The sequence below is a fragment of the Gavialis gangeticus genome, unplaced genomic scaffold (genome assembly GCF_001723915.1).
Source record: "Gavialis gangeticus isolate Ggan-Ray unplaced genomic scaffold, GavGan_comp1, whole genome shotgun sequence".
Classification (NCBI taxonomy): Eukaryota; Metazoa; Chordata; order Crocodylia; family Gavialidae; genus Gavialis; species Gavialis gangeticus.
In genome coordinates, this window is record NW_017729008.1 from 25,095,768 (window position 1) to 25,107,866 (window position 12,099).

General features: G+C 40.6%; 1 protein-coding gene across 1 annotated transcript in view; it reads right to left on the reverse strand.

Annotated features, from left to right (window-relative positions):
* The window catches only part of PCLO (piccolo presynaptic cytomatrix protein), a 767,182-nt gene that overhangs the window by 127,824 nt on the left and 627,259 nt on the right, over positions 1 to 12,099 (reverse strand). Inside the window, exons 19-21 of the mRNA XM_019509333.1 lie at positions 11,055 to 11,235; positions 8,582 to 8,776; positions 7,267 to 7,449 (exon numbers count right to left, since the gene is read on the reverse strand). Of these exons, the coding sequence (XP_019364878.1) occupies positions 7,267 to 7,449; positions 8,582 to 8,776; positions 11,055 to 11,235 (559 nt within the window). The remainder of the gene's footprint in view (positions 1 to 7,266; positions 7,450 to 8,581; positions 8,777 to 11,054; positions 11,236 to 12,099) is intronic.

Below are 12,099 nucleotides of genomic sequence, written 5' to 3' on the forward strand. Positions count from 1 at the left end.
CTTGGAGGTCTTTAAGAGAAGGCTGGATAGGCATCTGGCTGGGGTCATCTGACCCTAGCGCTCTTTCCTGCCTAGGCAGGGGGTCAGACTCAATGATTTTTTGAGGTCCCTTCCAACCCTAGCATCTATGAATCTATGAAATTAGACTTGGATTTGCAGGTCAGGAAAAGGAGGAAAAATACTGTGAAATTTACTATGAAACTTTATTTTTCCATTGCAGCAGAGAGAAATAGTAGCTAATAAAGAAACTGAAAGATGATCACCATGAGCTTTGAAAATACAGCTCTGTGTCTAATATGCACAAGTGCATGAAGGAAAATGGGAATCTAATCTAATTAGTGACATTTTTGAATGACTGGGGAAAGTATTAAATTGAGTCTATAAAACAAGGGTACTTAGCAATAATGAAAATATAAAGATAAGCAGATCAGTTAAATATTTGTACAAAGAGAAAATTAACAACTAAAATATTTTTATCAATAGGAAAATGGCCAGGACAGGAAGAGACATAATTGTCTAATGAACGGCTCTTACCCTCTTCAGGAAGGAAGATTGCACAGTGATTGAAGGTCCATAAAGCAACCCCATAGATGAGATGTAGACTACTGAATATGTAATATAGGTGACATGTATAAGCTTAGCAGGCACTAACTTACATAGTTATTAGACCAGATATGCTAAAAAGATTAGGAAAGATGGGAGCCCAAAACAAAGCCATCTAATTGGTTTCAGGTGGAAACAACATGCACCATTCCTTAAGGCAGCAAAATTGGAGTTTATAAATTGGAACCTGGGAACTCAGGCAAGAAGCCTGGGTGGCCATCACAAGTGGATGAGCTAATAACTAGTGTGGATTGAACTTGGACTAATGACTGTGAACTAAAAGCCAGGAAAAGTGTCCTACAGATTCTGTCTGTGGAAATTCTCTTTAAAGCTAGGGCCCAGGTGAAAAAACTGGTTTGTAGGTAATTGATTTGCAGAGAACAAGTTTTCCTGCCTTCAGGATATAACAATTACATTCTGTGGTAACTTTACAGCAAAATGGAGATGTGGGAATAGTTGAAACATGCTATGAAATCCAAAAGCTCAGTAAAGTCTTTGCTGCTTATGGATCTGAAGTAGGAATGGATTCCTGTTTGCATGCTGAATATCTCTGACAAGGAGCAAATACTAACAAGGGAACTGTAAGAGCAAAATGCATACTATCAGTTTAGATAAAAGATGGTGGAGAAGAAAACTACAAGGAGAAAGGGTATATTTGAGCACTGAGCATATAGGATTGCTCATTCTGTTGCAGTGCCGTGCACTTAGGTTCATAGGAAAGTAGGGCTGGAAGGATCTTGTGGGATCACCTACTCTAGCATCCTCCTCAAGGTAGGATCATTCCTGACTAAACCACCCCAGCCAGGTGTCTATCTGCTCTCCTATGTAATCAAGAGGAAAATATGGCCAGAAAAGTAACAGAAATGAAAACTGAAGGGAAGAGGAAAAGAGGAAGGTCAAGGCTGAGATGATTGGATAGAGTCAGGAAAGGCATAAAAGAACTGGAGATAGGAACAGAAAATGTCACTGATTCGAACAAATAGACAAGGATGGCCAGCCTTATAACTGAGTAGAACTAGGGCCAAAATAAGAGAGAGAGCATAGAGGATAGTGTAATTTAGCATTTTCTGCATGGAAAAAGGCCCTTGTGACTACCCCTGACTTAGCCTACTGTGTTTCAAAAGCCTTTTCGTATTAGATAAAGATTTTGTGCTTATAATCTGTTTGCTGTACTTGGAATTTTGGTGGCCTATTGTGGCACAAGTTTGAGTTCTCTGAAGACAAATTACTGTACTATGCGAAAGGCACCCCAGGCATCAACTAAATCATTTTCATATTACACCATTATTAAAGAGGGAATAAGTTGTGGTGCAAACCATGCATGTCTGTAATGGCACTTTAGATTCAGGAATCCTGAGGGCCAGGATTTTAGACAGTGCTTTGACTTTGAGTCAAACACAAGACTGAATAAAAATGCAATGATGTAGACATCTTATCAGTATTGTTAGGAGGCTAATCACTAATGCTACCCTAAGCAGGATAACTAATTGGTTGCCCAAGGTAATGAGCGTGCTCATAATGAAATGGATGTGTTTCAGCTTATTAAGAAGCAAAGGTTATTTTAGGTAATATTTTTATTGTACCAGTTGAATAACTGGGTGAGTGTCAGATAAGCTTTCAGTCAGAAAGTGCCCTTCCTGAGATCTAGGAAAGAAGTGGAAACTGCCTAAGCTAAATACCACATTAAAATCAGATGAATGACTTTTAACACCTTATATAAAAGAAAACAGTAACTTATACCAGTGGAAGAGGGCTTTAAAAATGTGGAGTAACCCTTCCATTCTCATATAATTTATTGACCACAATGGTTTTGACAACCCTATGCTTAGCTTACCGTATTTGTCACGTGTGCAAATGTTCTTGATTATTCCACTGGAACAGTGAATATATAGTTGCAGGTAGGGAGTGGAGCAACTAAAACCATCTCAAGGAGATGATCTTGATTTCAGAATGCTGTATAACTGGGAAATCATTGCACAAACGCTGCCATTTTAAATGTGCAGTAAATGTGTTCTGGTTACAAAGAGAAAGCTTAGAATTTAAAGATGAAAGACCTGGGAGAAACAAAAAGTTAATGGCCACAGATATCAGTCAGTTGTATTGAAAAGGGAAGTTCTCAAGTTGTCATCATTTTTCAACTGTTTGACAGTTTGGGGGTGCAAAAACCTTAGCTAAGCTTAAGAGAGAATTTCTGTTGGGTAAAATGCAAATGGGATGTGGAGAATTGAAATAGAAAATGTGATGCTTGCATTGCAAAAATAAATGGACCCCTTAAGATAAGAAGGATTCCTCTATGCAGCATTACCTAGGATACAGGGGTGCCGAGTGCAACTTGCTGCTGTGGGTGCACATGGGCCTTTACATGAAACACAGGCTGGCAATTAACATTTATTGGCAGACCCTGAATGACGTTGGCCAACTCTTCACATCAAAAGTTTAACGCTACCTCTATTTTTTCTGGATATATCTTTATTTGTTCTAGATAAAAAGAACCTGTGCATGAGGAAGATGACAATTTCAACTAAAAGTCTTATGTCCTTTGATGTCTATACTGACATTTTGCCTGGATAAATGTCAGTGGTGCACCATGATCTCAGAAGAAGCAGTAACTATCAGACCTGTCTGCAACAGGGGTCTACTTGCAAGCACAGAAGACAACCCACATTGTGGTTTAAATAAACTACTCAGCTTCTAAACTTTACTTTTTACACAGAAATGCAAAGGCATTAGGAACAGATAAACAAGTCTTTCTGAGCCAAGCAGGATCTTCTCATTGCTATCCTGAAAATGGATCCCTGTATTAACTCCATACAGTTTTAATGCACAAATGCTACTCTCCCTGTGGCAAACATGGGCCCCTGGCACACATTCATTTAAAGATACAATGCGAGAAGGTATGATTCTGGGATCAGGGAATCAGATCCCAGTCATGCCCTTTCTATCTGAAAGATCACTGGCAAGTTGAAAGCCGGGTGCTCGGATCCTGGTATGGCCTAGGGATGTCTCAGAGCTGCAGCCATTTGTGGGCTTCCTCCAGGGAGTTTAAACCCTGCTCCTAGCAGCACCGGTAGGGCTTCTGGGAATGGGGAATCAGATACTCCTGGAAGTGTCAGATTCTTGGTTTTCCATGCCAGGGACTTTCAACCATGAACACAGGGTTTAAAGTCACTGGTAGGAGAAACCCTTCAGCTCCCCCTGCTGGAAGCCTGTGATCTACTGTCCCCTCACTCCCCACCCCCATTTATTTGTGGCTGCCCATGCTGTCTGTCCCAGGAAGCAAGCAAGGAAGGGTTAACTTGCATGGCCAGGTACTGCTGCTGCTGTCTGGGTGGGCTCTGCTTGGAGAAGAGCAGCAGCTCAGCAACAGTGGTGGTAGTAGCCAGTCAGGCAGGTTAATCCTTCTCTGTCTGCTCCTTTGGGACAGACAGCATGGGCAATCCAAATGTAAATGGGAAGAAATGGGGACAAGCGGGAGTCATAGGGGTAGGGGGAAGTCCAAAATGGGAGGAGGGGGGGTATTCTTACTTTTCAGTCCCCTAGGCCCCTGTTGGCCTGAAGTGTGACTGCTCCAAACTCAAGCTATTGCTAACACTGATCAATATTTGTGTGGCTCAGCGTAACATGTAACAAGGCCCTGAAAGTACATGGCTTGTTCTTTTAGCAGGGTATCTAGATCAGGTCAGCAAATGTTGTGTATATGCCTATGCTTTGCACATTCTTTGCTATATAACTCACCGGTGTTATAAAACACCGGTAAAAGACCAGGGCATTCTTTGATGCCTGAAGAATCCTAAAGCCATCAATTATATTTATAATGTATACAATGCATAGGAAAAATGTATACAGTGGGTGCGTCCAGACGAGATGCTAACTGCACATTAGCATGCCAAGCAGAAACCATGCTAATACACTACTGTGCAGTTAATGTCCAAAAAAACCTGTACCTATGCTACTGTGCAGTAGAGCAAGTTACTGCACACTGATTTAGTACTTGGTTATCCAAGTACTAAACATAATGTGCAGTAACTAGTGCATATTCATGAACTTTAAAGTCTTATGGATTCTCTCCAAGTTAGGAGACAATGCATAATATAAGCAGTTTCTTTGCAAAATTCTCCTTTAATTTTTTGAAGCAAAAAAACAAATTTTACCTCAGGGTTTATTTCTCATTAAATGAAGTAATTAGCTATCAGGGGTTACAGTGATAATGAATTAATATCATAGTTGAATTGTAGTTTTAATACAAATTAAAACATTTAAACTTTCTAATTAGGAATTTTATTTTTAAAACATTTAGGTTACCTTAAGTTCATAGCTAAATGGTTTAATATTACAATTGGGAAACGATCTGTTTCTTGCACTGCAGACTTTAGCATGCATAGTGTGTGGCTTTTTTGTTTGTGGTTTCCATTTCACTTTGAAAACATACAGTATTGTGTATCCACACACAAAATAAGCTCACTGGAAATTTGTTAATATTTAGAAAAATCTACCCCGAGAAGAAGAGTATGATTTTTGTGGGCTAGTCTCACATAAAAGAGGCATGTGAATTGGGATGAGTTTAAAAAAAATAAAATTACTGCAAATATACAGAAAGGTCATTTGCTGCCAAGAAAGAATATTGTTAAAAAAGCAGCCATTTTCTAAGCCTCTTTTTCTGTTAGATGTAGAATGGATGAAAAGGAGAAACAACCTCAGTCAAAACACTAGAGTCTCTGGGTATTTGTTGAATGATAATTAGGATAACTAATTTAATAAAACAAGAACAGTCCAGACCTTTCTCCCTAATCTGATGCTAAATCTATGAGCTTTGCACGTGTGTGTGTATAGTTAGAATTCCTGTTTCAGCTCCAAAATGAAAAGGAAAAGTTCAAGGCATTCTCCCACTGGTTTCAACCTCACTGGGAAAAGCAATAATTCATATATAGGACTCTTTATTGTCAAGGCTGTACAGAGACACTCTACCAACATGACTGTGAGGTGGGTAGGCAGGTACATATTAATGTTCAAGGATAATGAGCTGAGGCTCAAGACAGGGAAGAACGAAGGTCAGAGTGAAGCAGTTGATTAAGGTTTGGTGGGGTCAAAGATAGGAACAAGATTAAAAAGGACAAAGATAAGGTCTTGCTAGACGTGGGAAGGTTTATAGCCCTCTAATCAGGGGCTCTCATTTGTCCACTCAGGTCACCTGGTTCTCCCATGATGACCTCATTTGAGGGTACAGAATAAGCTGGGGCTGGCAAGTAGCCAGCAGTTTGGTGATACCCTTGGGGGTTTGACACCCACTAGATGGATTAGCATGTGGCCCACCCTGCTCAGGAAGGACACAGTGGAGTAATTTAGAGTTACTAAATAATGGATCCTGAACTGGTTTTATGACATCTCCAGTCTCCTTTCCTGAATCGACAAGTAACCTAGTGTGGGAGAGACTCTGGCTTTAAAATAAAGTTATGGGGAAAATGGAATGTCCATCCTGCAGAAACATCTAATGTTTTGGATTGGGTTGGGATAGAAAATATCAAAATACCGATTTATTTGTGGAATGAACATTTTGAAAACATCTCACTAGAAAATAATGAAAAGTTTCCTGATGGCGTTTTTAATCAAAACAAAATGACTTTATACCCTTAAGCTGAAAGAGTTCATTTAAGTTTGTCCAAGTGGCACAAAACCTTTCAACCTCAGAAATGAATTTCTCTATGATGGCATGTTGCTTCACAGATGATGTAGTTTGGACCTGATGTCCCCATTTCTATATGCCGCTCCCTAGCAAAACTACATCTCCTACTGTATTTCTGCAGCCAAATGACTCCCATAATGCACCTTTCTGCTCAGAGAGGAGTCTGAGCTGCATCCTGGGAGATACAGTTTAGCCAGGGGGGAAAGTGCGGAAGACAGATGGGGAGCCTAAAGTACAATAGCCAAATAGCTTAAACATCAAGTAGACACAGCTGGTTCCCCAAGAGATGTTGGTCATGGGAGTGCTCCAAAAGTCAATGGAATTCCAACAATGTGCACCAAATAAGAATTGGTCCTTTATTTGATATCATGATAGATAGCTGGATGATGGCATACACAGAGAGGAAAATATTTCTACTTTATGTGTTAAATGACAGTATTTTCAGCATGGGTATTGAGATGGATATTGACCTTTATTCCTTTTCTTTCCACTGGTAGTTTGCAAAACTCTGCATTGAGAGCTCTGCATCTGAAATAACACCAAAGTGTGGGTGCGTGTTTGGGGGGGGAAGGGAAAGAGAGATTCAGAATGGTGCATTGTCCCTGTTAAATTTTAACAACAGGAAAGTGCAATTAGGTTTTCATCATCAGAGAAGACATGCTTAATCATGCTTAAGCAAACCAGGTTAGATGCATAACTTTCATTTGATGATATGAAAACAGTTGATCCATGTTTCAACAGAAGTCCAGGTCCTCTCGGTGGACTGGAAAAGCAGAAATTGTTCCTCCACAATTTACTTAGCATGTTCTTTCGCTACGAACTTACATGACTCTTGTAAGGTCAAGTAATGGTCTTGAGTTGTGTTAACATTTACAGCACTTCATATAGGGGTAAATAAATGAGTAAACGTTGTAATAATTTAGGAAACATGGCAAGAAGGGTTTGAGATTTGGTTGGTTTCTTGGCCATGTCTTTCTGCTCACCTCCTTCGGGCTTGACTGGTCCATCTGACATCACTTTCCTGAGGGCTAGTTGGCTTTGGTCTTTGTTGTCATTGGCTGGTGGAGGCAGATTGTCAGACTGAGTTCTTTGAATTGGGAGGACTCCTGCTATGCTGTGTCTGTGCTGCTTCCTGGCATGATTAGACTGACCGCTTTTATGTGCTGCTGTGGCAGTGTGGGTGAAATGGAAACCCAGAGTATGTATCCTCAGATGGAACCAGCTTAAATGTTATTCATGCAAACAGAAGTGTTCTTTTCTGTATTTAAATAAGTAGTGTTTACAAACACCAGAGACATCACATGCACAGCATTAAAGGGGAATTAAAACTGGCTGTTTCTTTATTAATGATGGTAAAGACAAGGGAAATATTTTTTCCCCGTTTTTTGCTTTAAACAACAATGAATTTATGGCACACCAACAAACACTGAATACAAACATAATGAGTCCATGGCTGGAAGGTTTTAATTGGTCAGCAACTAAATCCTCAACCAGTTATAAGGTGCAGCTCTCAATTTTGTTTTGAAGCCCTGCCATTTTGGATGAACATGTTGTAATCTGTTAATTGTTTTGAAGCTGCCAGACAAATACTATCTTGACCCTAAATCAATCTGTGGCATAAAGTAATTATGAAAATTGAATCCACTATAGCAACTAAGTTAGTATAGTCCAAAGAGAGGTGAATAATAAGTTTTCCCACAATCTCCTTGTTAAAAGTCTTGTGTATTTACTGTCAGCCTGTCTCTCAGCAGCACTTATTTACCTGAGATGTTATATGGAGGATGTTGCTTTGGATCAGCCTTTCCTCCCATGTAGCTCTCCTGATTGTTTTCTCAAATTAGTATCTTCCTGTTCTTGTTCTCTCAATGAATAGTGTGCATGAGTCTTGGAAAGTTGACAGCCACCTATCTCACCATTTTGATTATTTTCAGTGGTTGAGTTTTTTTAGCAACTCCAAAACAACACCAAACACATGAATGAAGTTTCCATGAGTCATACACAGCTATGGAATGTCATGGACCAGGGATGGACAAAGTGATCAAGAAACAGCCAGTTCCACTGAAGTTTATATTTATATATTTAAAAAAAAAGACTTTGAAATAGGATACTATTGAACTTATATGTATTTAAAGACATGTACACACACACACATAAACACAAAGAAATACTTTGACTAGAGTGAGCACAGTGTGCCAAGAATGAAAAAAAAGAAATAGCAAAAAGGGGAAGGACAGCAGGGGAAAAGGCAACAGATGAACATTAAGCTGCCATGCTGAGGAATTTATTTGCGTCTTTTACTTGGTTGGAGGCGAAGCTGTTGGACAGCTGCTTCAGCAGCGGCGATTGCTGCCCCAGCATCTTCAAGGTGAGTTTGAGTGACGCTGGTTTTGCTTTGGCTGCGGGATGGTCCATGAGAGCGTAGATGTCCTTCAGAGGAAGATTTGGAGCTCCCTGGACTACTGTGGGATTTTTCAATGGTGGGCACCTGCATGTCTGGAAGGAAAAGGATAAGTATAAGCATTATGATTATTAAAAAACTCTCTTGAAGATATATAGTATCTGTAGGCAAAGTCCTAAACAATGCATGACGTGTAGTCCTAGTCCTAAGTCTCTATATCTGAGAGACTCCCTTCTGATACATGGTTCCCTCCCTCTTCCCTGTGGCTCTGTGATTCTATATGACTAGTTAATTTAAATCCATTTCATTCAGCCGAGTGTGGTGCCATCCATGAGTACAGGTAGTTAGTCATGTTAGTCTGAAGTCAGGCAGAAGGCAGAACGAGGTGGCATCTTTAAGACTAACTGGCTCAGAGAGGCATAATCATATCTGACAAAGTAGGCTGTTGCCTACAAAAGGTTATGTCTCATTGAACCAGTTTGTCTCTAAGGAGCTACCCTGCTCTACTTTCTGCTTAACTCTAGACTAGAACAGGTAAGCACTGCTCTCTAGTAATTAATATGACATATTTCATGCTGGTCCAACATTGCTCAGTTGTTAACTAATGAACAAAATCAAGGGCTATCCCACTTCCTGCCCTTCTACCACCTTACTCCATAAGAGGACATTCTTGGTATACTTATGTTTGGTTATGTGCCCCAATAGACACGTTCCCAAGCTTGCTCTGCCACTCCTTTCCCATTCACTTGTGCCACACCTATGCCAAGCAGATTTGGAGGGAAGGAAGGTATCCAGTTCTGCTGACCCCACTGTACTCCAAGCCACAAAGTGACTGCAAGCCACTTTAAGTTAGACCCCTAACTTCCTCTGATTTAGTCATAAGACATTACTAGCCTTGTAATTAAGCAGTGCACTGAAGGCTTTTATCACCAGAAGACCATCCTGTCATTTGCTATTGTCATCTGGTCTATTTTGGTACTGCTCCTTCCCATGGTCATTTCTTGCACTGAATATGCTGTACATGCACATGTGTACAGGCATTCAGTTTCTACAAGGTAGAAACTACAGGTGTACATTCTCCTGGATCAAAAATGGCCATTTTGAGAAAAATAACCTGACTCCAGCCAGTTAGAAGTCCCTTTCAGGAGTGTTCCTCTCAGGAGAATGAATATCTGCCAATTTTCTCCATCTTAACTCCCCCTAGAGACCAGGAAAAGTGGACCTGGGGAGAAAGGCTTCAGTGCCTTCCTGAGACCCTGGAGTCTGCAAAAAGCATGGGCAGCAGTTGCTGCAGCTTCTCCAATAGACCAGGAAGGGAGGGAAGGAGCAGCCACTAGTTCTTCCCTTTTGGCTCCTCACAGAGGGGATTATCAGTGTGAGAAGAGAAGAGAAGAGAAGAGGGGCTTTCCTGTCTCCAGGATCTCTGGTGTAAAAAGCAGGTAGGGGGCCTGCCTTTCCCCCAAACAGGGTGGTCCCTGGTTTCAGGAAGAGGCAAGAAACTTTGCTGCTTCCCTCTGGCTTCCCATTGCCTCCCTGCTGTGCCACTGGGCATTGGGGCAGCAATTAAAAAGCCAGAGGCTGAAACGTGGACACTGGACCAGCGTACATTTTCCCTAAATTAGGATCCTCCCAGGTTCAGCAAGGCACAAGGAGCAGGGGTGAAGTGATGACTGTAGACAAAACATTAGCAGTACTGCTCCCTTTCCCAGATTTTCCTCCACTACAAATGCATGTTTGTGCACTGCCTATGTTTGCCAGTTAAGTTGCTGGGCAACTTAGGAAATGCTGAACTTGAGTGTCCTCTCATTTGCACAAGTGTAATTCTATTAAACTGCACCAGCTCCCCTAGTTTTGGTGGGGCTTCCTCTGACTGACAGTGTAAGTGGGATAAACTCAAGCCTGCTACCTTTATAAATTCAAAAGTTTATTCTGACCATATCAGAGGACAAATGGTTAAAGATTGGCATAAAAGATCAAAGACAGCACATCATCAAGTATGAAATGAAGATAAAAATCTGAAATGGTATATGTCCGTATTGACATTTATTCAAGGATATTAGGCAAACGAAAAGTGCTATGGAATTATTAACAGCTATGCAAAACATGTGGGATGTTACTTTTAAGATCTCATGTGGATGACACAACACCCAATAAACTGCATGGTACCCAAAGCTCAAACCAGTTTAGGCATAAACAGATGAAATCACTGTGTAGCGCTACTGAACTTCACTTTTAAGAAATGTATATAGAAAATGTACGCCAGTCACTGTTTTTCACAGAAACTTGAAAATCACAAAAATATTCTCCTCTGTTGACACTTTCTGTTGCCTTCCTGGAATATTTTCCATCCCTCTTATGTAAAATCATTCCTACCCTTGGACGGATCTGGGAAGATTCCATGGCTTCTACTTTTGATGACCGATGGCTTTGGTGATTGCTGGCTACTCTGTCCAGAATGGGATTTCCCATGATCGATGCTTTCGGTCTGTTCCTTCAGAAGGTACCACCGTGGGGTGTTGTCAAGCTGAGATGTGCTGGATAGCTCAATCAATACCTGCACAATGACATATGGTATATCTGATTTAAAATATACAGTGATATAAGATGACAATCTGATTCACTAACACTAATGTATACCAGAAGTAACTCTACTGAAATTAATAGTTGCACATACTTAAAACTTACAAGGATAAGTCAAGAATCAGGCACCATTTTTTTCCTGTTATTTTATTTCTTCTTTCAAGTGAACATAAAATGGCAAACGACTGCATATTTGTTGTTAAAAAGCACTGTCTGATGTAAAATGAAGCTGAAAGGCTCTTGATAAATATTTTCAAATATTTACATATGTAATATTTTAACTTGGTTAAAAATGGAAGACAGGGAGTTTAAGATATCTTGCAGAAGTGAGAGAACACGTCTTTTTCATCTCTTAGGAACAGAACTGCTTCTGTCTTGTAGAATTCAAAACTGATAGAGAGAGGAAAGTGATTCCTAGGGACCGTAAGAGTGAGAGGGGCTCTCGGCAGACAAATGATGTGGCCACGTTCCTCTGACTGCCCAGCCTTCTGCTCTGGACCACTTGCACTTGTGGCAAAAATGTTGGAAACTTTTAGAAAAAAATAGCACAGAAAAGGAAAGCCCATTTAGGAATTAGCTTGTGGCTAAGTAAAGCCCTTTGCTACTTACCTGAGATGCAGTAAAGTCAGAGGCCTGCAGTGGCAAGAAATAGAGGGCACTGAAAGGGAGTGGAAGCCAGGCAGCACAAGAGAACCCACATATAGCAAAGTTTGGTAGACAGCCTGTAACTTTAGCATTTGAAAACAGGACAGCAATGGGCCTCAGCTGCCAGGTAGTTCTCAGTATGCCAAATCTGACAGGACCTGAGGGAACACTGCCAGCAACAAGGAAGGGGAAC